Consider the following 27,764-nt stretch of genomic DNA (forward strand, 5'->3'; position numbering starts at 1 on the left):
ATTGATAAACAAGTTGAAAAGCAAGGTTCCAGGCCAACATTTCGTAATTTAACCAGTAACCTTCTGTGTGACACTGTATCAAATGCTTTAGCAAAGTCTAAGTAAATCACATCCACTGCCATCCCAGAATCGAGGTCCGTGCTCACCTTCTCATAAAAAGAAATTAAGTTAGTCTTACGCATAAAACCATCTATTATGCATAAAACCATGCTGGCACACACTCATAGTATTATGATTTGCTATGAAGTCCAGTATCTTATCCTTTATTGACCCTTCGAAAAGTTTTCCTACCACTGACGTCAGACTAACTGGCCTATAGTTTTGAGGCTGAGAACGGGGACCTTTTTTGAATAGCGGCACCACATTTGTTTTACTGCTTGCTGCAATATCCTTTTCTATAACAATTTTAGCTTGCCTTATAGCTTTTTTGCATGATTTATTGGCCTCCTTGTACCTTATAAATGATTCGGCTGTACCAGCTAACTTGAAAGCCATAAAAGAACGCCTTTTCTTACCCACGTCAACACCAACGCTTCTATTGAACCAAAAAGGTTCGAAGCAGTCTTCTAATCCTTGCAGGTCACTAAGAGGGAATATTTTATAAAATAAGAAGACCTAGGGCATTAAAGTGCCAGCCCCAAATATCCGAGAGCAGGGATGCACAGAATCTATCATTTGGTTTAGCATTTGGCTGAACACCCCGACCCAGACTTATATTAAGTGGTCAGCCAAACCAAATCCTACCAAAAACGTTACAGCTCTGAATGAAGTGTTGAAAGCTTGTGACCCACCAGAGGACCTGACAGCAAGAGCAACCACTCATACCCACGTAGGTGCACTTGGCTCCTGTGTAACATTGTGCTGTCTGGGACATGAATAGTGGGAGAGGTGCAGCAAAAGGAGACTGTTGCGGCCAAAGTGAGACTTAAAAGGATAATGTCATGGGAAAACATGTTTTTTTTTTTCAAAACATATCAGTTAATAGTGCTGTTCCAGCAGAATTCTGCACTGAAATATATTTCTCAAAAGAGCAAATTGATTTTTTTCGATTTAATTTTGAAATCTGACATGGGGCTAGACATATTGTCAGTTTTCCAGCTGCCCCCAGTCATGTGACTTGTGCTCTGATAAACTTCAGTCACTCTTTACTGCTGTACTGCAAGTCGGTGATATCATCCCCTTTCTTTCCCCACAGCAGCCAAACCACAGAACAATGGGGAGGTAACCAGATAGCAGCTCCCTAAGACACGATAACAGCTGCCTGGTAGATCTAAGAAGAGCTTTCAATAGTAAAATCCAGGTCCCACTGAGACACATTCAGTTACATTGAGAAGGAAAAACAGCAGCCTGCCAGAAAGCAGTTCCATCCTAAAGTGCTGGCTCTTTCTGAAATCACATGACCAGGCAAAATGACCTGAGATGCACCTACACACCAATATTACAACTAAATACACTTGCTGGTTCAGGAATGACATTTTATATTGTACAGTGAATTATTTGTAGTGATGGGCGAATTTGCGCCGTTTCGCTGAAAAATTTGCGAATTTCGCACTAAATTCGCGAAACGGTGAAAAATTCGTGAAACGGCTCCGGCGTCTCGTTTTTGACGCCGGCGCCCGTTTTTGCAGTGTGAAAACAGTGTAATTTAGAAATAAATACTACACCATAAAAATCATGACAGAATCAGGCTAATGCGATCGGATTACAACAAAGGAGATGGGCGCTGACTGGTTGTAGGACTGCATCAACTAGCCAATGTGGTTTTCAATCGCAAGAAAAATCAAACCTGCCCAATCAATATCAGACCGATTTGTGGCCTGATTTAAAACGGGGAGACCCATTGGAAGCCCCCACACACGGGCAGATAATCTGTCTAAAGGACCAATATCGACAGCTTTAATCTGCCCGTGTTGGTGCAGCAGAATGGGAATTATGAGGTGTGGACCCAAACGGTGAGCACTATAAAGTAGAGCTAGAGAACTCACCATGACTGAGGCCCACCAGAATGTCTCCTGGTAAGCCAGTCCAACACCGTATATACAGAATTTGACTTTTGGGCTCATTTATAAAAGTAAACACAAGTACAAAGTGTTCCAATGGATGCAGAGTTGTGAGTGCACTGATGCAACTTGTAATACCTGCGCCTGCCCATGACTTGCGTGCAACTGAATGGATGGAATCAAAAGAACCCTGAATTACCCTTCTAAGTGCAGCCCACAACCATGACCATGAAAGGCTGATACGAGATGAAAACCAAAACTTTGTCTTTGGGGGGTGGCCTAGAAATCGGTTCCAAGCTGCAGCCGCTGTGAGTGTAACAATGTCCCCCTACCCTGGGGCCTTGTTTCTCTGCGAGCCTCACACATTCCTGGGCACAGGGAACAATCGGAGCAGAAAATGACAGGAAGCCGCTGTGTTTGATACACGTTATAGGGGGCGGTCGGGGCTTTATTGATGGATGTAAATGGATGTTTCAGAGCACAAGAGCAGATTACAATCAGAGAGGCCAGGAAACAGGATGAAATCGGAAGCTGCCTATGGCTTTATAGGGATTTACAGGCAGGTTCCCCCATTAATTGCTCCCTGGAAGCTCCAGATGTAGAGCAGCGTGTCACACACACAGGAGGAGAATGGCTACTGGCCCCGTGACTTTCTTATAAAGTACCCACTTCAAATGTATTTTCTGCCAACTTAGGAGAAAGCTGGGCACAAACCTGCACAGATCACATTAAAAGTAACCTGTTCCTTTTATAACAGACAGGACACTGATATACTTTATTTAATGCCCCAAGCTGGCACTTTAAAGCCAACGTAAAACCTTAATATTACTTTAATTACTATATACTATAACTATAAGCAGCCACAAGAGATCGATGTTAGATCAGTTCTTTCCATGGTCAGACTGGAGCATTGGGGACCCACCGGGTTCCAAACTTCCAGCATGAACAGATGCCAGAGCATGGCACTGCACATCATTGTTTTTTTGGGGGCCGGACAATTGGGGGATCGGGCCAGGGCCCTTTGGTTCTATCTAAAGAAAAATGCACAGGAGTAATGACATTTTTGTGCAGACTTATTGGAAGGGTTACTGCCTGCTCTGCTCTCTACAGAAATAGGGATTGGTAGCACTAGATAGGTACCTAATATATAGAGACAAGAGGAAAGTGTTGGAAGGGTTACTGTCTGCTCTCTCTCATTTCCCTACAGAAATAGGGATTGGTAGCACTAGATAGGTACCTAATATATAGAGACAAGAGGAAAGTGTTGGAAGGGTTACTGTCTGCTCTCTCTCATTTCCCTACAGAAATAGGGATTGGTAGCACTAGATAGGTACCTAATATATAGAGACAAGAGGAAAGTGTTGGAAGGGTTACTGTCTGCTCTCTCTCATTTCCCTACAGAAATAAGGATTGGTAACACTAGATAGGTACCTAATATATAGAGACAAGAGGAAAGTGTTGGAAGGGTTACTGTCTGCTCTCTCTCATTTCCCTACAGAAATAGGGATTGGTAGCACTAGATAGGTACCTAATATATAGAGACAAGAGGAAAGTGTTGGAAGGGTTACTGTCTGCTCTCTCTCATTTCCCTACAGAAATAGGGATTGGTAGCACTAGATAGGTACCTAATATATAGAGACAAGAGGAAAGTGTTGGAAGGGTTACTGTCTGCTCTCTCTCATTTCCTTACAGAAATAGGGATTGGTAACACTAGATAGGTACCTAATATATAGAGACAAGAGGAAAGTGTTGGAAGGGTTACTACCTGCTCTCATTTCCCTACAGAAATAGGGATTGGTAGTACTAGATAGGTACCTAATATATAGAGACAAGAGGAAAGTGTTGGAAGGGTTACTGTCTGCTCTCTCTCATTTCTCTACAGAAATAGGGATTGGTAACACTAGATAGGTACCTAATATATAGAGACAAGAGGAAAGTGTTGGAAGGGTTACTGTCTGCTCTCTCTCATTTCCCTACAGAAATAGGGATTGGTAGCACTAGATAGGTACCTAATATATAGAGACAAGAGGAACGTGTTGGAAGGGTTACTGTCTGCTCTCATTTCCCTACAGAAATAGGGATTGGTAGTACTAGATAGGTACCTAATATATAGAGACAAGAGGAAAGTGTTGGAAGGGTTACTGTCTGCTCTCATTTCCCTACAGAAATAGGGATTGGTAGCACTAGATAGGTACCTAATATATGGGTTGTTTTTTTTATTCAATTGAAAACTTTACAAGGACAGAGACAAGGGGAGAGTGTTGGAAGGGTTACTTCCTATACGGCTTTAATTCACCACCACAGAATCCAAAAAGTGAATCGAGACCTCAATGGAAAAGCAAAAAGTGCTGCTTCATTTCTATCCACAGTGCAGTTAGACTCCTATAATGAAGGGACCAATTCCTAATCACATAACAGAGGTTTGGCTGTTTGCGGTGGGTCATAGATATATCCCAGTTAATAAACTGTCACAGCCTTTTGGTGGTACCTGTTAATCCCTTAGCCACGTGTGAGTGTGTAATCAACAAATTGGAGGAATCTGCAGCCCTGTGACCTCGTTGCTTTGATGTGCAAAGGACCCTCTTGGTAGCGAGGAGTTAAAGTGAAGTTCCCTGAGGTCCCGGGAGGTTTGTAAATACCATTAACCATCACAGATTGTGCAGATGTTCTTAGTGTGCACTCACCATGGAGGTTGAGTTTTGAGCGAGGCCAAGTCCTTAGAATAGATCCGAGCTGCTTATGAACTGACCAAGGACATTCCAGAAAGGGACGAGCTTTGAAAGAATTACTCGCTGGAGCATGACACAACATTCCTAAACCTTTACTTCACATAATGTCATTGTTTTCTGACCCAAGGAAATGTGTATATTAAAGGGGAAAAAAACCCAAAACCATTTGGAGGGCACAATAAAAGAAAAGAAAATTCTAAACACATTTCCAATAGACACTGATGAAAAAAATGTAATTGGTTATTAAATTATTTGTAAATGTAATTGCTATTGATCGCTGTATCGGAGCGGCCATTTTTATTCCCTGCTGTTTGATTCAATCTAACAATTATCTGACCCGTCTGGGCTGCAGGAGAAATGAATTTGCAACATTGAACTATAGAAGAAAATGTAAGTCCTGACTGAGGCGTCCCTATAGCGCGTCTCCCAAATTGTGGCTACGAGGGTCGGACTGAAGCAGCTCTGAGGTTCCAGTATAACACTAACCAATCGGAAAAAAGAATCCAGGGGGAAAGTTAAAGCTGCCTGTTAGTGGTTTCCCCCTATCCAAAGCCAAAATCTGTTTCAGCACATATATATGCTAGCTTAAGGTTTTACTTAAAGGCACCCGAACTGCAAAAGATGCATTTGCTTGAGGGGCACATTCACCATAAAACTTTTAGTATGAGGTGGGATTCTTAAAGGGATACTGTCATGGGAAAAAAAAAATTTTTCAAAATGAATCAGTTAATAGTGCTGCTCCAGCAGAAATCGGCACTGAAATCCATTTCTCAAAAGAACAAACAGATTTTTTTATATTCAATTTTGAAATCTGACATGGGGCTAGACATTTTGTCAATTTCCCAGCTACCCCCAGTCATGTGACTTGTGCCTGCACTTTAGGAGAGAAATGCTTTCTGGCAGGCTGCTGTTTTTCCTTCTCAATGTAACTGAATGTGTCTCAGTGGGACATGGGTTTTTACTATTGAGTGTTGTTCTTAGATCTACCAGGCAGCTGTTATCTTGTGTTAGGGAGCTGCTATCTGGTTACCTTCCCATTGTTCTGTTGTTTGGCTGCTGGGGGGGGAAAGGGAGGGGGGTGATATCACTCCAACTTGCAGTACAGCAGTAAAGAGTGATTGAAGTTTAGCAGAGCACAAGTCACATGACTAAGGGCAGCTGGGAAATTGACAATATGTCTAGCCCCATGTCAGATTTCAAAATTGAATATAAAAAAATCTGTTTGCTCTTTTGAGAAATTAATTTCAGTGCAGAATTCTGCTGGAGCAGCACTATTAACTGATGCGTTTTGAAATTTTTTTTTTCCCATGACAGTATCCCTTTAAAGGGCCAGTGTATGATAAATCTTGAAAATGGAATTTGAATTTTTTTTAAAAAATTGAATCTAATTTTAATAATTCCCTAGTCGAATTTGACAGTTTTGGCCATAAAGAAAGTCGAAAATTAGAATTTTAACTTCGACCCTTGATAAATCTGCCCACTACAGTCTACTTTTCCATCAAATGTCATATTGATGTCATCACTGATACTTTGTACTTACCTCTCTTCAGTAAACTGGCTCGGTATCGTCCTTCCAGGGTGCAGTTCCAGCGCTCAAAGTGAAACTGGTACTCGCACTCCTGTGCACTCATGCTGATGGCCTCTATAAGGGTCTCGGCCACCCCCGGGTCTCGTCGGCACATCCTACGTTGCTTCCGCTCAAGCTTAAGCCGGTCACAGATTTTGTAATGGGCCTTCACTGCAGCTTCCTCCGTTTCTGAGGTCAGAGGGAGGATGGTCAATGGTTCATTCCCTGTCAGCCTAGAGAGAAACGGGAGGGTTAGAAATGGAAGTGCAATATAATCCAATGACAGTCAGTGCTGCAGATATACAATTATAATACACTAAAGCCACGAATATCTTGTAAATTATATCCTCATAAACGGTGAGTTCTGATGTCATTCCTGTCACATGACTCACTGAAACTTGTGTATTATAATAAATAAAGTACCCCCAGTTGCCTTCGGCCTCGTGTTTTTACATGGTCGTGAAACTCCTCGGTAACTTATAATATCCTTATATTTTACAATAGGGGGTACTTCATTCACTATATAATGTATGGGAAGGCAATTTGTAATCCAAAATGGCAAAGAGCAGAAAGGAACCAACACAGTCAAGTTATGTTCTATGGAAAGTCAATTTCTATTGGTAAAACAGGTCTCCTCTAGACATTTTGGGGGCCTGAAAAATTATTTGCTGTGGGGCCCAGTAATATCTAGTTACATGGGATGCACTGAATCCAGGATTCGGTTTGGGATTCAGCCTGGATTCGGCCTTTTTCAGCAGGATTGGGATTCGGACGAATCCTCCTGTCCAGCAGAACTGAATCCGAATTCCAATTTGCATATTTAGATTTCCGCTGAATCACCGAGTCCTTTGCGAAAGATCAGCTGAATACTGAACTGAATCTGAACCCTAATTTGCATATGCAAATTAGGGCTAGGGAAGGGGAAAACATTTTTTACTTCCTTGTTTTGTGACAAAAGTTATGCAATTTCCCTCTCCACCCTTAATTTACATATGCAAATTAGGATTTGGTTTGGCTGGGCAGGAGGATTCAGCCAAATCCAAATCCTGCTGAAAAAGACCAAATCCTGGTTGAATCCTGAACGACTCCTGGATTCGGTGCCTTCCTAGTAAATACTCTTTGAGGCCCATCTTTTGAGGCTGCAAATGTAGCCCTGTGGCTAATCCTGCCTTTATTTTATATTTGCTACGATAACAACGTCCCTTTAATTTCCACCCCCGCCCCCAAAAAATATGAACATTTTCCTTTGTAAAGTAATAAATATGTGACCTTTCTTTGTGCTGAAAGTAAAAAGAAACTCTCAGCCCTTTGTGTGGATGAAACTGGACCAAAGCCCTGGAAATGACTGGAAAAATCCTATATTTCATGTTCCCGTCTGTCATGATTTCCCAAATCAAAGGGTTCCTCCTTATTGGACATGTTAGCAGAATATTAAGTGCAAAGAGTGATTGCTTGCGAAAATGTACTGAGTCAGCAGCCCAGATCTGATTGTGTAACTGAGCCCGAGGTACTGTGTGGAGACCCCTTGAAACAGCCCATTGTTTTAAATGATATCAATATGGCACAGGGCTCAGTAGTGACCTGCATTAATACACAAAACATTCGTCACTTTTTCCTGTTTCCATGTGATTAAAGGGATACTGTCAATCGAAAAACATGTTTTCTTCAAAACAGAATTCTGCACTGAAATCCATTTTTCAAAAGAGCAATTTTTTAATATTTAATTTTGAAATCTGACATGGGGCTAGACATATTGTCAGTTTCCCAGCTGCCCCCAGTCATGTGACTTGTGCGCTGATAAACTTCAGTCACTCTTTGCTTCTGTATTGCAAGAACAATGGGAAGGTAACCAGATAACAGCTCCCTAACACAAGATAACAACTGCCTGGTAGATCTAAGCACTCAATAGTAAAATCCAGGTCCCACTGAGACACATTCAGTTACATTGAGTAGGAGAAACAACAACCTGCCAGAAAGCAGTTCCATCCTAAAGTGCTGGCTCTTTCTGAAATCACATGACCAGGCAAAATGACCTGAGATGCACCTACACACCAATATTACAACTAAAAAATACACTTGGTTCAGGAATGACATTGTGAATTATTTGGAGTGTAAACAGTGTAATTTAGAAATAAAAACTACACCATAAAAATCATGACAGAATCACTTTAAGAAAACAGCAATCCAGCCTTGCTTTATGGCTTGGCAACACTAGTAAAAAGGCAACATCTACAGTTTTCTTGCCCTACTTCAGGTGATACAATCCAGAATCACTCACCCCCAAAAGGAAAGGTTCTTGCCTGGAAATTGACAATTTCTGATAGATCTGTCTAGTGCTGTTGGTCAGTGGCCAAAAATGTCCTGATTTTCAAATTTTCATGTTTAGATTTAGGCCAGCCCAAACTGCTAGGCCCAATGTGGCCCCACACCCATTGATGCTCAGCCAAGAATACCTTCCAGGCACAAACTGTTCCCTTACGGAGTGCTTGTCCCCGTCTAGCAAGATTAGATTGTGACGTCACTACCCACATTATATAAATGCATCCACAGCCACTAGGAGATGAGAGGATTGGGGCTTATTAATGTTAAAGCTTATGAAGGACTTAAAGCAAGCTGGGGGGCTATCACTGTGTCTGTCATGAAATGCTTAAAGGCTACAGTGTGTCCTGAAATACTTTGGGCTACAGGCTACCATGACATGCTGGGAGCCTAAGGTACAAGTGATAGAGGTGACTAGGCAGGGATAGAGTGTAAGACCCAGTCTAGGACTAATAACCATTAAGACCTGTCCTTGAGGTGGTAAAAGTGCAGAAGGTCCCCTGCACCCTTGCACGTTTCTTCTTTTACCAAGAGCATTTACAGGGTCGGACTGGGCCAGTGGGACACCAGAAAAAAAATAGTAGGCCCCAGCTCTCGTGGGCCCCATCGGCCCAGACCTGATCCCAACAGCCAGCAGCTCCTGAGCCCCCCACCAGTGATCACTTGTAGTGATGGGCGAATTTATTCGCCAGGCATGGATTCGCTTCAAATTTCCCGATTTCGGCAGGCGAATGTTCTCGCGAAACTGCCGAGAAGATTCGCCATGGGAAAATTTGCTGCTCACCAAATTGTCACACGTCAAAATTATTTGAACGCCCATTGACTTTAATGCACTTGGCCAACAGAGTCGCACGTATAAAAATTGTCGCTCGTGTCAAAATTGTCTCGCATCAGAATCATTTTGACGCCCAGTGACTTAGATGCGTTTCTCAGTGAAGAGAAATGGGACATATTCGCCCATCACTAATCGCATGAAGAAATGATGCGTAGGTTTGTGTTGGCGGGGGAGGGAAGGGGAAAGAGGGAGATTTGCGTCTGGGACGGGGGATTTGCAGTGGTGGCGGGGACCACTGGGATTTTCGCTGGGCTGGGGGCCCGTGGGGGGGGGGGCCCAGACAGTGTTGGACTGGGACACCAGGGGCCCACCTAAAAACCTTAGACCAGGGGCCCACTCTCAGTACTATTATTCTTCCTCTCCTCATTCAACCTCCTAGTCTCTTTTATTACATACTATAAGCTATTATTCCATCTATTTAGCCTCTTCGGTCTGATAGAAATAGGGAATGGCCATGAAATAGGCCAAAAGTTTAGCAGCATGATGGGCCACTGATACCTGGGCCCACCGGGAGTTTTCCTGGTCCGACACTGGGCCCAGACCCCTGCAGTCCGACGCTGAGCATTTATATTATCTACTCCCTGCCACCCTCTGTATTCCACACGCTGCCCTATGTTAGTAAATAAAGTGGAATACAGTGTACTTTCCCTTTAAAGAATTGCCTTCCCTAATAACACGCCTGTACACATGACGCTTAACACAGAGGCTGCACATAACAAAAGTGCATTGAACAAGTAAGTGCCGCAGGGATCTGTCTCCCGGCCAGAACCATGTTTTATTTTGGGATTAGGGAGGTGTTAGGAGCATGGGTGTGCAACCGTGGTTTATCCCACTACTCTAGGCCGGGTTTATTTTGCACAAGGGTCCGTAGAAACCAGCGAAGGTGAGTGATGTCAAATTCCTCGACCGCCCTCTAACAGTCCTGCTGAAATACGACATTCCGGAAAATTCTCTCTTGGCAATCAGAATGCATTTTTTTTGGGTTGAAAAGAAGTCATTTTTTGTTAATCCGTACACGACTTCTGTTCAAAGCGTGCCAAATATTCCACTCTGCCAGGTCTTCCCACTGCATTGCCTGCCTATACCAGCCAGCTAACGACTTTACAGGTCATTAGTTCAATCAGCTACAGTTCCTTTGTCTTCTAATTAGCACAATTCAAATATGGATCAGAAGGTACTATACGTCTAATGAGGGCAACAGCACTTGGTTTTGGTTAAAGGAGAACTAAACTCTAAAAATGAATGTGGCTAAAAATGTCCTATTTTATATAGTGAACTTATTACACGAGGCTAAAGTTTGAGCTTGTCAATAGCAGCAATGATCCAGGACTTCAAACTTGTCACAGGGGGTCACCATCTTGGAAAGTGTCTGTGACACTCACATGCTCAGTGGGCTCTGATTGGCTGTTGAGAAGCTAAGCTTAGGGCTCGTCACTAATTATCCAGCAGAAAATGAGCTTCCCTGGCTGTAATATAAGCTGATGCTACAGGTTTGCTGATTATTCAATTCTGATGCTAATTGCACTGGTTTCTGTGCTGCCATGTAGTAATTATGTGTATTAATTACTAATCAGCCTTATATTGTGATATTTCTATTCTATGTGTACTGTATATTGTGAGTGGCTCCCTAAGCTCAGTAAGTGACAGCAGCACAGAGCATGTGCAGTGAATCAGCAGAAAAGAAGATGGGGAGCTACTGGGGCATCTTTGGAGACACAGATCTTTACTGCTAAAGGGCTGTGGTTGCCTTGGGCTGGTACAGAAGCACAAAACATCATGTACAACATTTCTGGCTACTTCTTTAGTTAGGCTTTACTTCTCCTTTAAGATTCCCTTCAGTTTAACCGCATTTGCATACAACATACCTCTCAACATTTTTGAAATAGAAAGATGGAGAAAAATGTTTTGGCCACACTCATTTTTGTGGCAACACCCAGTAATTACCTTATTATTTCACAAAATTTGGCAGATTATGAAAGTTTTAACACATTTCTGTGTTTTTATGTGTTATTACAGTTTTGCTAATGAAGGTGAATTGCCCTTTAAGCTGCAAGTCACAGTTTCCCCCAAGAGACCCGCTTATCTCAAATTGTTACAATTGCTTCTTTCCTTATCTTAAATTGTTACAAAAGTATCCAAGTGCACCTGCAACTTTGAATCTTTTTCTGGCTGTTCAGTGCAGGAGATCAAAGAGTAAGTTGGGACATTTCAGTAACAATATGGGACTGCAGACTGAGCTTTCAAAATCATGACTGTCCCACAAAAATCGGGACAGTTGAGAGGCTTGAATTACAATGAGATCAACAAGCAACCAAAATCTGTGGCTGATTTAAACACCAACAGAAAAAGAAAAATGCTATATAAAATAATTTCCCTTTCCCCCTCGGGCTGAGCATAGCATAAGTGCAGGGCTGAGCAGTTGGTGGCTGTTTCTATAGTGTTCCTTGCTTATATTTTTGAGATTAGGAACCAAGAGATAGGCCCCAGGATCACAGTTAACTTCCAGTGCTTTTCTCAGTTAGTTTATAGTGATTTGGTAGGTGAGCGGCAGGGAGGAGGCTGTTTATTGGCGCCACAAATAAACAAACATTCTTTGGGAATGCTTGACTTCCCCTTTAATAATCATAAGACTTAAAGGGATAATGTCATGGGAAAACAGTTTCTTTCAAAATACAGTTGATGCTGCACTGAACTTTGTTTCTTAAAAGAGCAAACAGATTTTTTTTTATATTGAATTTTGAAATCTGACATGGGGCTAGACATATTGTCAGTTTCCCAGCTGCCCCCAGTCATGTGACTTGTGCTCTGATAAACTTCAGTCACTCTTTACTGCTGTACTGCAAGTTGGAGAGATATCACCCCCTCCCTTTCCCTCCCAGCAACCAAACAACAGGACAATGGGAAGGTAACCAGATAGCAGCTCCCTAACACAAGATAACAGCTGCCTGGTAGATCTAAGAACAACACTCAATAGTAAAATCCAGGTCCCACTGAGACACATTCAGTTGCATTGAGTAGGAGAAACAACAGCCTGCCAGAAAGCAGTTCCATCCTAAAGTGCTGGCTCTTTCTGAAATCACATGACCAGGCAAAATGAGCTGAGATGCACCTACACACCAATATTACAACTAAATACACTTGCTGGTTCAGGAATGACATTTTATATTGTACAGTGAATTATTTGCAGTGTAAACAGTGTCATTTAGAAATAAAAACATCATAAAAATCATGTCAAAATCCCTTTAAGATCCTGGGAAGCAAAACAACTGCAATACAAACTAAAATGATTATGAAAGCCCGTGTTTTGTGGTGATTTATGTGCTATAGGGCTACTGGTGGGACCACTGAGATTTATGGAGGCCCAAGGCTTCCTACATGGCCAGGGACCCCCCTGCTCTAAGCCCAGTTTGTGGCAGGTCTATGCACAGCTTGGCACCTCATTCAGTCTATTCTGGGAAGAGTTTAGAGCTGGGTCATTCCAGAGCCGAGCAGCAGTCACTGCTATTTCACTCATCCCCAGGCTTTAATGTCACTTTATATGAGAGACGATGGTTTGGGTTAAACTGCCAATTCTCTGGTGGGTAAACCAGGACTGCCATCCACTGTCAGGGCAGCAGAGATGAGCAAATACAGCTGCACTTGGTACTACCCTGATATAAAGTCAATGGTGTAACTAGATGTTACTGGGCCCCACGGAAAATTCATATTCGGGCCCCAGAGTCTGTCCTGTTTTCCAATATATGTTGGAATTGCTCATTAATTAGGGCCTTATGGGGTCCCAATGCATCCTGGGCCTCCCTGCAGCTGCAGGGTCTGCTTCCTCTGTAGTTACACCCCTATGTACAATGGTGTATACCTCCCAACATTCTGGAAATAGAAAGAGGGTAAAATAAAAATATTTCTGACCACGCCCATTTTGTGGCCACACCCCCTAATTACCATGTCTGTTTTATAAAACTTGTCAGGTGAAAGTTTGAACACATTTCTGTGGTTTTTATGTGTTATTGCAGTTTTGCTAATGAAGGTGAATTGCCCTTAAAGCTGCGAGTCTCTTCTGAAGTATCTATTCTGGGCTCTCTGCCAAAAGACAATTAAGTTTTATGGCAGAGAAACACGGTCAGATTCGGGAAAATTAGTCACCCGGCAGGAAATCTCTTTTTCAGTGCGACTAATCTCCCCGAACTGCCTTCCCGCCGGCTAGAATGTGAATCGCCGGCGGGATGGCAATCGGTTCTCTTCGTTTTCAAAACTCGCCCGAAGTTGCCTCACGAGGAAACTTTGGGAGACTTAAGAAAACTAAGTGCTCCGAGTGCCATCACGCTGGCGATTTACTTTCTAGCCAGCGGGAAGGCAGGGGAGGCAGTTCGGGGAGATTAATCACCAGAAAAAGAGGATACCGTATATACTCGAGTATAAGCCGTCCCGAGTATAAGCCGAGGTACCTAATTTTACCTCCAAAAACTGGGAAAGCTTATTGACTCAAGTATAAGCCGAGGGTGAGAAATGCAGCAGTTTCTGGTAAGTTTCAATCAAAAAATTGAGGGTTTCTGCTTCCATTGGAGGTGCCGGCGTCTCGTATTTGGATGCTAGCGACCATTCTTGGATGCCGGCGAATATTCTTGGAGACTATTCTTGGACGCCGGCGACTATTCTTAGACGCCGGCGACCATTTTTGCGCTTAACCCGAGTATAAGCCGAGGTAGAGTTTTTCAGCATATTTTGGGGGCTGAAAAACTCGGCTTATACTCGAGTATATACGGTATTTGTTGCGGGCAAGTAATTTCCCTGATTCTGACCATGTGTCTCTGCCCTTGGAAACTCTGTATGTTTTTCTGGCTGTTCAGTGCAGGAGATCAAAGAGAAAGTCAAGACATTTCAGTAACAAACCCAGGAGCTGTCAAAATCCGGACTGTCCCGTGAAAAACGGGACAGTTGGGAGGTATGTGGATGCCTTACTACACACATACTGTGCAACAGCTACAGCCCCTTCCCCTGACACCATATTGCCTTATTAATCACACTGTGTAACAGTTACATCCCCCCCCTATACACACTATCTCACAACCCTATCAAAGTATTGCCTTACTATGCACAATAGCACACATATTTAGCACACAGATTTAGCACACAGATTTAGCACACACACATGCTGCACTTTTGGAGAAATCTGTGGAGACCTCAATAAATACAACTGCTGCTCTTTAGAGCCTCACAGTGTGTGCTGTCCCCATGCAACGCGACAGTGCACCCCCAAAGCGCTGGCTAAAATAGTTGCAAATGAAGAAAGGCAAGACGTCGGCTATAAAACATTCCGACAGGGTATTAGGCCTCGGTAATGACAATATTGTGCAATGTGACACTCTGGGGATTTAAAGTCTTCGCTGCCAGATATGATATTGCGCTCGGCCCCTCCGCTCTGTCCCATGAAACTGGAGAGAGTTATCAGAACTTTACTGAGCGGATTCATAGAGATCAACTCACATATAATGTTACAGCTCAGAGCTGGGGGTGCAAAGAAGGGCCGTTGTGTTGGGACCTGCAGAATGTGGGACAGGCAGGATAGTAATATACACTCAGTCTTTGAGTTTGTAATGTCCCGCACTGCATATAAACAACTAGTAATATACATGTAATATTTACTTTATACAGACTATAAGTAAACTGCAGAATTGTGCTTAGTACAGGGAATACCTATACTGCCATAGTTTTATGGGATCTCTCTGTACAGACTATGAGCAAACTTAGGGGACTGTTCCTGCTGAATTGTGCTTAGTACAAGGAATACCTATGCTGCCATAGTTTTATGGGATCTCTCTGTACAGACTATGAGCAAACTTAGGGACTGTTCCTGCTGAATTGTGCTTAGTACAGGGAATACCTATGCTGCCATAGTTTTATGGGATCTCTCTGTACAGACTATGAGCAAACTTAGGGACTGTTCCTGCTGAATTGTGCTTAGTACAGGGAATACCTATGTGCCATAGTTTTATGGGATCTCTCTGTACAGACTATGAGCAAACTTAGGGGCTGTTCCTGCTGAATTGTGCTTAGTACAGGGAATACCTATGCTGCCATAGTTTTATGGGATCTCTCTGTACAGACTATGAGCAAACTTAGGGGACTGTTCCTGCTGAATTCTGCTTAGTACACGGAATACCTATGCTGCCATAGTTTTATGTGATCTCTCTGTACAGAGTATGAGCAAACTTAGGGGACTGCTCCTGCTGAATTGTGCTTAGTACAGGGAATACCTATGCTGCCATAGTTTTATGGGATCTCTCTGTACAGACTATGAGCAAATTTAGGGGCTGTTCCTGCTGAATTGTGCTTAGTACAGGGAATACCTATGCTGCCATAGTTTTATGGGATCTCTCTGTACAGACTATGAGAAAAATTAGGGGACTGTTCCTGCTGAATTGTGTTTAGTACAGGGGAATACATACAGTATGATGATATAGTTTTCAGATTTATCCCTATTATAGGGTTTTAGGCTACTAAACCCCTATAATGCTGCCTCTGTTATGGAGGCAAATGAATGGCAATAGAAGTGCATGTATGGAAAGGCTTTTGTACTAGACTAAGATACAAATAATAACCAGATATAGAACAAAAAAAAAAACAACATAAAGAAAATACAAGAATACAGAAGCCAATGTATGAATATCAATGTAGGATCTGTAACTATGACAATACAATTAAAAGGAAACTGTCATTACTCAATGTAATGATTTGTATTAAGGGACATGGAGGTATAAGAATAATTTCCCAAATAATCAGCCAGAAGTTACGGTCTAACGAGAGCTCACTCAGCAACGAGACTGTTCACTAATCCATCAGCAAAGGGACACGTGTTCATGGGAGGACAGTATGTTTGGAGCGTGTTGTTACACATGTCAGTTACGTATCTTATATAAATAACCTGGCCCAGGTAACAACACTTGAGAATAATTCCCTCTTCATAATGGATTTATTTATCATATTATACACCACAGAACAATTTCCTCCACCACCACGCCCCAACATTTGTTATCTACTCTGAAATATGCACCGATTGGCCTTTCATTTTTGACTTAAGTAATTAAAGGGACAGTAAAACTTTACAAACAAAAGATTGTGTTGAAGTAGTATATCAGAAATAAGATATACAGATATACAGATATATTTTCAATTGCTTTTCTATTTGTTGCAGTTTTAAAATGTAGAAGTTTGAATAAATGATCTTGTTTCTGATACCAGCTCTATAAACTATCTATGTGCAGGCCAGCACCGATACCCACGGGTTCGGGTCGACGTCGCACCCCTCTTTGCAGTCCGGGTCGAGCTCACCCACTTTCATTGCCAGTTTCCGACTTCTGGTTTTATAGACATCGCCCCACCCCTTTTGTGACATCATCGGCGGTGCGGGTCTATAGAGAAAACCCGGAAGTCGGGCTCAGGCGGGCGTGGGTGGAGGGAGGGTGGATGCCGGGTGGGTGCGGGTCGGGACAAATACGGATGGGAGTCCCCAGGGGTGCTTCGCCAATGAGGCGAGTTGAGGCTGTCGCCTTAGGCGGCAGTGCCCCACTAGGTACCAGGGGCAGCAAAAATGCTGCTCCTGGTACTTTAAGAGCGAATTCCCGGGGGAGGGGGGGCAGCAGCAACTGCTGTTGCCTCAGGCGGCGGAGGGGCCAGGATCGCCCTGGGCGTCCCAGATCGATATCTGGCTGAAAGTGGGGCAGATGTTGATCGGGTAGGGTAAAAAATCCTTTCGGATCGAGGCCGCACCTGTTCGTTGATGCGGTCCCGCAATCCGACCCCCCGTATAGCCTCCATTCTAATCCGATCGTTGGGCCCTAGGGCCCAAGATTGGATCAGCTCGATATCGCCCACCTCAATGTGGGCGTATCAGGGAGCGATCCGCTTGTTTAGTTACCGCCAAACTAGCGGATCTCCCTATGTATGGCCACCTTAACACTTTATCTGCTCAGGGAGCATGCTCAGTAGTACAGCTGATGGTACAGGTATGGGATCCATTATCCAGAAACCTGTTATCCAGAAACCTCCAAATTACAGGAAGGCTGACTCCCATTGACTCCATTAAAATCAAATAACTCAATTTTTTTTTTCAATGATTTCCTTTTACTCAGTAATAATAAAACAGTAGCTTGTACTTGATCCCAACTAAGATATAATTAATCCTTATTGGTAGCAAAACCAGCCTATTGGGTTTATTTCATGTTTATATGATTTTCTAGTAGACTTCAGGTATGAAGATTCAAACTACGATAAGATCAGTTATCCAAAACACCCCAAAAATTCTGGATAACAGGTCCTATACCCGTACTGCGGAGAAATATATCAATCGCTGAATCAAACTGTAGCAGTTTGGAAAGTCATCTATCTTGCTTGCTGAGCATGAGAGGGTGAGGGTATACTGTGAAATAATCTTTGAAAAATATAGATATTTTAAGATGAATTGCCCTATTTAAAGGGAACCAACCCCTGCTTTAAAGTTGAACTTGCAGGTCCTATAAGCACATATTGTTCAGAAGGGGATACATTCATATTAAGAAGGCAAATATTTGTTCACTTTCCAGCAGATATACTGGTAGTGTTAAAGGTTAAGTAAACCATAAAAATGAATGTGGCTAAAAATGGCATATTTGATATAGTGAACTTATTGCACGAGGCTAAAGTTTGAGCTTGTCAATAGCAGCAATGATCCAGGACTTCAAACTTGTCACAGGGGGTCACCATCTTGGAAAGTGTCTGTGACACTCACATGCTCAGTGGGCTCTGATTGGCTGTTGAGAAGCTAATTTTTTTGATGACAATTAAAGACACCCTTTGACTTTGATGTGCGTCAAATTGTCACCAGCATCGGAATTCTCACCGGCATCAAAAAATGTTGACGCCAGCATCAAAATTCGAGTTTCGCAAACTTTACACAGTTTTGCGAATTTCGCAAGAGATTTGTGAATTTTTTGGCGAAACGGCCGAAATATGCCCATCACTGATAGTTAGCTGTAGGTTGGGAGATTTGACGATCGTTCACCGGATATAAGGATATATCTCCTCGTCTATGGCCAGCTCTAGTGAAAAGTTGGCAATACACAAATAGATCGGCTTATTTGGTGAGACACAGATCATTGTCCAGCTTGGCCCCATGTAGCACTGGGCCAATGGTTTGATTTTTGTCCAGGCAGGTAATCAGAAGGGACCCATACCTGGGCCATAATAAATGGGCTGAGCTGGCCGCTTTGATGAGCCCATTGGTGAGCCCATTGATGAACCCATTGATGAGCCCATTGATGAGCCCATTAATGAGCCCATTGGTGAGCCCATTGATGAGCCCATTGATGAGCCCATTAGTGAGCCCATTGATGAGCCCATTGATGAGCCCATTGGTGAGCCCATTGATGAGCCCATTGGTGAGCCCATTGATGAGCCCATTGGTGAGCCCATTGGTGAGCCCATTGGTGAGCCCATTGGTGAGCCCATTGGTGAGCCCATTAATGAGCCCATTGGTGAGCCCATTGATGAGCCCATTGATGAGCCCATTAGTGAGCCCATTGATGAGCCCATTGATGAGCCCATTGGTGAGCCCATTGATGAGCCCATTGGTGAGCCCATTGATGAGCCCATTGGTGAGCCCATTGGTGAGCCCATTGGTGAGCCCATTGGTGAGCCCATTGGTGAGCCCATTGGTGAGCCCATTGATGAGCTCAGCTTTATTTGTATTACTTGATGCACAAATGTACACAACCCTCCCTACTCTCACACACACACACACACTGGCATCATTACAGGCATGGTAATGAGAGAATTCTTTAAAGGTCAACACAGCCGAAAGAAGAATTACAAGCGCAGAACATTACCGTCTTTTGTTACGGGCCTTGGAATGCAAATATTGCACTGGGCTGACATGAGCGACGTGTCTGTGTTATCAATAAAGATTAAACTCAGATGACATGGGGCAAGAAGCTTGACATCCCTGAGCCGTCATGCTCTATAAAGACAGACAATGCCTGTGTTTGCCCAACTATTCATCACCTGGGAGTTCCTATACCCTCCTCACGTTTCATTATGGATTCCCCAGGCCGCTGACAAGTAACTATAGTAGACGATATTCTTTATTCTATATTCCTGTGACACCAGCATAGGACATTTACTGCTCCGACTAAAAGCTCATGATGGGCAGATTTACTAAACTACGAATTGTCGCTAGCGACTGCTTCGCACGCATCGCACCACTTCGCCAAGCACAAATTCCCTACCAGTACGTTAATTCACTAATATTCGAAGTCGGGCGCTGAATGCTAGCGGCTTTTCACTGGCGTTACTTCTGCAGTGCGAACATTTCATAGCGAGCGTTCGTTTGTGCCTAGCAAAAATGCGCTAGTGATCTTGCGATTAGGTCTATTTGCATACAGCGAGTAATTTAAAGTTGTATGGACGTCTTTATTATAAATGTTGGCGCAAATGCTTGAAGTTACCACTTTTTCTTACAAATGTCCAGGAGGGAACCTCTAAAGACAAGAGAGTTAATATAATGCCCTACACATCAGCCCACTGTAAAATGAATGTTCCATATGTTATAAAATGTCTGGAGAAAACCGCTTACCCAAAAAAAGTCAGGACATTTGCAGGCAATTCCGCTTCAAAAAAGGAAAAGTCACCAGCGTTTTTGGAACTTTAATGCATTTTTGGCTCACAGGATATAGGGGCAAATTCACCAAGGGTCGAATAAATTTAATTAACCCTCGATATTCGACTGGGATTTTAGCGCAAAAACTGCGATCGAACGAATAATTGTTCGATCGAACTATTAAATCCTTTGAATCGAACGATTCCAAGGATTTTAATCCAACGATCGAAGGAATATCCTTCGACCAAAAAAACTTAGGCAAGCCTATGGCGACCTTCCCCATAGGCTAACATTGACTTCGGTAGGTTTTAGATGGCGAACTAGGGGGTTGAAGCTTTTTCTTAAAGAGACAGTACTTCGACTATCGAATGGTCGAATGGTCGAATAGTCGAACGATTTTTAGTTCGAATCCTTCGATTCGAAGTCGAAGTCGTAGTCGATGGTCTAAGTAGCCCAAAAAACACTTCAAAATTCGAAGTTTTTTTACTTCGAATCCTTCACTCGAGCGTGGTGAATTGGCCCCATAATGTAAGTGACAGAAGATTGAGGAAGATCTAGCAGCTTTATAGCAACTCTAGCGAAAGAGGTAACTACGTTCAGTAAAATCCGCACTTTGGTGATTGATCGTTACTCTGCAGATTCACTAGAGTGAAAAAACGCCTGGCGATAAGAGTGAGACTGAACGCTAGCGACGGTCACTTTCTCTAGCGAATTGGTGCCTGCGCCTGTTAGTGAATTGTCCCTGCGGGTGGAAACACTGACAAAAGTCGCTAGCGTTAGCCACTTCGCCCTTCAGTGAATCTGCCCCTAAGAGCTTACGATGAACATTAATGCCAATGGATCTTCTGGAGCTAACCATTATGGCAGAGGGGTGACATGGGCATGCATGTTTGTTTTAGATGAAATGCATTTTAATATACTGTACAAGGCTCACACTATATAGTGAATAAAGTACCCCCTCTTGTAAATTATTAGTGATGGGCGAATTTGAGCGAAATTCGCGAAACGGCGAAAAATTCGCGAAACGACGCTGGCGTCTCGTTTTTTACGCCGGCGCCCGTTTTTTACGCCGTCCATTTTTTTCGACGCGGCAAAATTTTTTTTGACGCCGGCGTTTTTTTTCGGGCGAATTTTCGCGAATTTATTCGCTGCCGGCGAATCGCGCAAATTCGCCGCGACTTCGCGCCTGGCGAATAAATTCGCCCATCACTATAAATTATAAGGATATTATAAGTAGGGATGCATCGAATCCAGGATTCGGTTCGGGATTCTGCAAGGATTCGGCCTTTTTCAGCAGGATTCGGATTCGGCCGAATCTTTCTGCCCAGCCGAACCGAATCCGAATCCAAATTTGCATATGCAAATTAGGGATGGGGAGGGAAATCATGTGACTTTTGGTCACAAAACAAGGAAGTAAAATGTTTTTCCCCTTCCCACCCCTAATTTGCATATGCAAAAAAGGGTTCGGATTCGGTTTGGTATTCGCCCGAATCTTTCACAAAGGATTTGGGGGTTCGGCCGAATCCAAAATAGTGGATTCCGTACGCCCTAATTATAATTTACCGAGGAGTTTTATGACCATATAAAAACACGAGGCCGAAGGTTATGGAACTCCAAGGTGACTTCTAATATCCTCATATTTTGCAACAGGGGTACTTTATTTATTATAATACACAAGTTTCAGAGAGTCATGTGACAGAAATGACATCAGAACTCACCGTTTATAACTGATGACCTCAGAACTCACCGTTTATAAGGATATCATTCACAAGATATTCATGGCTTTTGTGTATTATATAGTGATACAAATGAACAATTTGGATGTAAAGGGGAAAGTTCCTCTATAAAAAGTTTGGGGGGTGATGGAGAATGGCGCTTTTATAACTGCTATATACTTCCATTAGGTTTGTGAAGATGCAGCTGCGCCCCTCTATAACCACTTTGCCCAGCAGAAGGGAAGAAACAGATGATTGTTGTTAATAAACAGGAACGATATGTATGGAGATATGTGTTCCATTTGGGATTGCCTACGACTAAGTGCTAGGCAAGCATGAAACGCGTTAGGCTCAATGTGGGCTTTTTTGGGATTTTATTATGATACAATAAAAAGATTTTTTTTATCTAAATAAGCATGGACACAGAGATTTTTTTGAATTTATAATAAACAGGAACAAGTCAAATTCCAGAGTCACAATACGTAATACTATAATAATAGTAATTCAGCATATAAACCCAACTCAAGTCACATGTCAAGTGTGTTTACAATGCCGTTGACCCATTATGGCCCCAGCCACGTCCCACTGCTTTGCCCAAGAAGGTTATATAAATAGGCTTGACACATCTGGGACCTATTGGCCCAACTTGGGTTCCAGGAAAAAGAAGGTGATACTTTCCCTCCCTCTTATACAACAGTGGAGTCACATGACACCAGTGAAGCCCTCCAATCACTCCCACTAGTCTCCCCCCTTGGAAGCAACTTCAATCCCTTACTGGGGAAATAAAGGGGAAACATTATGGGGCCCATTCACTAAGTTTGAGTGAAGGAATAGAGGAAAAATAGTTTGAATTTCGAATGTTTTTTTTGGCTACTTCGACCATCGAAATGGCTACTTCGACCTTCGACATCGAATCGAACTAAAAATCGTTCGACTATTCGACCATTCGATAATCGAATTACTTTCTCTTTAAAAATTTATTCGACCCCCTAGTTCGCCACCTAAAACCTACCGAGGCCAATGTTAGCCTATCGGGAAGGTCCTACGATCGATGGATTAAAATCCTTCGAATCGTTCAATTCGAAGGATTTCATCGTTCGATCGAACGATTATTCCTTCGATCGTTCGATCGAACGAATTGCGCAAAATCCTTCGACTTCAATATTCGAAGTCGAAGGAATTTAATTCGGCAGTCGAATATCGAGAGTTAATTAACCCTCAATATTCGACCCTTGATACATCTGCCCCTATATCATATCTAGAGGCAGATATCCACTCCACTAGTGACGGGTGAATTTGTCCCGCTTCGCTTTGCCGGAAAATTCACGAATTTCCTGCAAAATTCACGAAACGGCGAAAAATTTGTGAAACTCGAATTTGATGCCTGCGTCAATTTTGACGCTGACATTAAAGTCAATGGGCGTCCAAATAATGTTGACGTGTGAAAGTGAGTGACTTTTCCGACTTGAGTCCAAAATTTTTTGACTCCAGAAAATATTCGCAGCAATTTATTCGCCGGCAGGGAAACGCAGAAATTCATCCCGAATTCGCGCCTGGTGAATCGCCCATCACTATACTCCACTGCTACAAAAACATATTTTCTATTTTTAATTATGCACCATTAATAAATAAAACTATGATAATGAATAAAGAATGCGCTGGTTATTACTAGGCCCCCCCCCCCCCAGCATACAGAGTTAACTGGGGGGGAGCGACTCCAGTGTTTCAGTCATAAAGCAAATCATATTTAATGGCCTGTGTATATGAAGTAGACAGTTTAATCTAAGGTGAAGTACATTTCTATTCAGCGGAGATATCTGTATCCCTAACATACTTGTACTATAGTACTACATCTCCCATCATCCTTAGCAAATCACTTTAAATCCTCCAGCCACTACAGAACTACAAACACCAGTAAGTTTAAAAGGAAAATAAGCCAAATGGTTTTTCCCGATCCGCATCCGCCCTCCCTCCACCCGCGTCTGCCCAAGCCTGACTTCTGGCTTTCCTTTATAGACTCGCGATGACCCGCCCTGCCAATGATGTCACAAAAGGGAGGCGGGACGAGGAAGTGGAGGCTTTAAAGCCAGAAGTCAGCAGTTGAAGGTGGCACCCGAGGTCGGCCGACCCAACCGACCCACAGGTCCTGCGGGTATTGGGCCAGCCCGCACATCGCTACTGCCTAACAGCCCGAATAAACTGTAACAGGGGCTATCTAGGAAAGTGTAAGTTATGTACATTAAACGGATACTGTCATGGGAAAATATGTTGTTTTTTTTTTCTTTTCAAAACACACAGTTAATAGTGCTGCTCCAGCAGAATTCTGCACTGGAATCAGTTTTTCAAAAGAGCAAACGGTTTTTATTATATTTAATTTTGAAATCTGACATGGGGCTAGACATATTGTCAGTTTTCCAACTGCACCCAGTCATGTGATTTGTGCTTCAGTCACTCTTTACTGCTGTACTGCAAGTTGGAGTGATCACCCCCTCCCTTTCCCCCCAGCAGCCTAACAACAGAACAATGGGAAGGTAACCAGATAACAGCTCCCTAACACAAGATAACAGCTGCCTGGTAGATCTAAGAACAACACTCAATATTAAAATCCAGGTCCCACTGAGACACATTCAGTTACATTGAGTAGGAAAAACAACAGCCTGCCAGAAAGCAGTTCCATCCGAAAGTGCTGGCTCTTTCTGAAATCACATGACCAGGCAAAATGACCTGAGATGCACCTACACACCAATATTACAACTAAACAAAAATACACTTGTAAAGAATTCCATTTTTCATGGTAAAGTGAATTATTTGCAGTGTAAACAGTGTAATTTAGAAATAAAAACCACATCATAAAAATCATGACAGAATCTCTTTAAAGACACTATTGACCCACAGCCTAGTTGTCTTGTCTGCAGCTTGCAGTAGATTAGGCTGAAACATTTATCTCTTATAGCCAGAATTTTTTTTAAAACAAAAATATATAAATAGTTTCTGTGCATTGGATTTCTGTGCATTCTACCACACAGAAATGCGTAAGTGCTTGCGGATCAGTACCCACAGGAACTCACTTACACGCTGCACAGAGATAAAATTATGGGGAGACCCAGATCAAGACATCTGTTGCCGTGCGATGAAACACAACAAAACTCAGTGGCCAGGGAAGAAGGGTGAAAAAAAAAATCCTTGTGTGTAAGGGCCTTTAGTGGAGAAATATAATAGGTGTGAGCTGAAGATTGCCTGCTCGTGGCCATTGTATCACTAACAATATTGCAGCAGCCAAGGATTTACGTTAGCACTTGTGCTCAGCAGCAACTTTACATACCTCCCAATTGTCCCGTTTTTAGAGGGACAGTCCCTCTTTTGACAGCTCAACCCGCAGTCCCTCATTTGTATTGGAAAATCCTGTTTTTCTCTGCACTGAACAGCCAGAAAAAGAAACAAAGTTTCTAACTTAATTGGCTTTTGGCAGAGAGCCCATAACAGCCACAACAGAAGATAAGATACATTTGTAACAATTCAAATGTATCTAGATAAGCAAATAAGTAATTGTAACAATATAAGATAAGCAGGTCCCTTGGGAAAAGTTAGACTTACAGCTTAAAGGGCAATTCACCTTCATTAGCAAAACTGTAATAACTGAAAAAAAACACAGCAATATGTTCAAACTTTTATAACCCCGAAATTTTGTAAAATCAACACAGCAATTAGGGGGCGTGGCCATAAAAATGGGTGCCAACTTTTTTGTCCCTCTTTTTATTTAAAAATGTAGGGAGGTATGCTAATCCAGTAGTAAGGTGATGGCATCTCAACGATTTCGCCCGGTTTTTAAACTTCCATTAAATACAGGCAGGGGACAAAATAATGCCAACATCTTGAATTCACAGAATTCTTTGTCTTAAAGTGGACCTGTCACCCACACATACAAAGCTGTATAATGAAAGTAATTTGCAAACTAAACATGAAACCCAAATTCTTTTTTTCTTTAAAACATCCATACCTTTTATCATCTGATTTTATAGTTTCACCTGTCAATCATATATTGCATGCCCCTCCTCTATTTCTCAGGCATAGGGGCGGGGCAGTCACTTCCTTTCACTTTCCATTCAGTACTTCCTAAATGTCACTTCACTCCCTACATTTCCCCTTCCTCCTCACAATCTATAATTGTGTAGGGTACCGTGCATGGGCATCAGGTCCCTAATTCTGGTACATACACAAGATTTTGGGGTGATCAACAACTTGCGTTGTCACAAAATGGCACCTGCCTGCTTAATATGATTGTGAATTCCATGAGTGAAGAAAACAAAAACGAAATAATAAATATAGTGTGAGTAAACTTTATTTTGCTCAACTCTCATGATAGAAAAGAATTTGGAATTATTTCTTAGGGTGACAGGTCCCCTTTAAAGGAGACCTAAACCATAAAAATGAGCCTAGGACACCTGGCCAGCCTGGTGCGGTGCTGTTTCCAGATAACGGATCCCATACCTGTATGTCTGGCATTTAAGGGGTGGGATAGACACACATCCACTGAATACGATAGGAAATATTGGATTTGACTTTCACTGCATAAAATATCATTTCTACACTTCTACCCATTAGAAAAAACTGACAGCAGCCTGTACAATACACAGAGAAACCAGAACAGTCTCAGGAGAGCAAGAGAGTGAATGCTGGGACAGTAAAAACGAAGAAGGATGTGGTTAGGAACTAAAAAGCGCTCGCACTCCCCGCACCCATGGCTCACACACTGCAAATGAATGGGTTACCTCTGAGGCACAGGGAAGGAATGAGGGTCAAACGGTGAATTGGAAAACACAACAGAATCCAGTGTCAGAAAGCGAAATTTGGCCAAAATGAAAAAGCCGAGGCGTAGACAGAAACTCACAAGCGAGTCTTACTGCTGGAGCGACAACAAACGAACATACCACATGCCGCGTAATACGGTCTGCGGAAGAATTCAGTGGTTCCAAAGGCCAAATAGAAATGCAGAAAGTAGGATGGAGCGGTCGTTCTTGGATATTGCCAGTTACAAATGGGTTTGAGGTTTGCCGAGATACAAGCAGTAAGATTTTGGCAGTGGAATGCTGGAAGTTGCCGGTAAAACAACATTTTCAGCTTTTAGCTGATTATTGTAGTTCAACATTAGTCAGACTCCTGATCCTGTGGATCAGGAGCTGCTGCTGGTCACATGACTCCAACAGCCAACCAGGAAGAAGGACATGAAGGATAATCCCTTTGATAGCCCCACCCATGAGGAGACACCCACACTCAGAAGAGAGTTTCAGGCACAGGAGAGTCAGCAGCCAATCATTTTACAGAGTTTTCTACTACTAGATTTTTTTAGGTTCTTACCCTGCAGGTGTCAGTGTCACTTTAATTCCTGTAGGTGCTCAGAGTCCTGGCAGCAGCCTGCGAGACCACCCGCAACATGAACTTCATTTCAGTTTTGCTGACGGGCGCAGAGCAGCGGTTGGGTATTCGGGGGTTGTCCAAGGATAACATCCAATACAGCAAAACAGCCCATATCTTGGCACATCATGTGTATGTATATATTTACAGGTATATATATATATATATATATATATATATATATGTGTGTGTGTGTATGAATAGTGATGGGCGAATTTATTCGGCAAGCGCAAATTCGCAGTAGCGATGCACCGAATCCACTATTTCGGATTCGGCCGAACCCCCGAATCCTTCGCGAAAGATTCGGCCAAATACAGAACCGAATCCGAATCCTAATGGGAAGGAGCAAACATTTTTTACTTCCTTGTTTTGTGACAAAAAGTTACGCAATTTCCCTCCCGTCCCTCATTTGAATATGCAAATTATGATTCGGATTCGGTTCGGCTGGGCAGAAGGATTTGGACGAATCCGAATCCTGCTGAAAAGGCAGAATCCTGGCCGAATCCTGAACCGAATCCTGGATTCGGTGCATCCCTAATTTGCAGCAAATTTCCTTGTTT

General features: G+C 42.8%; 1 protein-coding gene across 2 annotated transcripts in view; it reads right to left on the reverse strand.

Moving 5' to 3' along the window:
* Window positions 1-27,764, reverse strand: part of wnt9a.S (wingless-type MMTV integration site family member 9A S homeolog) — an 82,202-nt gene that overhangs the window by 18,866 nt on the left and 35,572 nt on the right. For both annotated transcript variants that reach the window (XM_041567326.1, XM_018268969.2), the window contains one exon: window positions 6,270-6,529. In XM_041567326.1, coding sequence (XP_041423260.1) covers window positions 6,270-6,529 — 260 coding nt within the window. The remainder of the gene's footprint in view (window positions 1-6,269; window positions 6,530-27,764) is intronic.

Source organism: Xenopus laevis, chromosome 6S (assembly GCF_017654675.1).
Source record: "Xenopus laevis strain J_2021 chromosome 6S, Xenopus_laevis_v10.1, whole genome shotgun sequence".
Lineage (NCBI taxonomy): Eukaryota > Metazoa > Chordata > Amphibia > Anura > Pipidae > Xenopus > Xenopus laevis.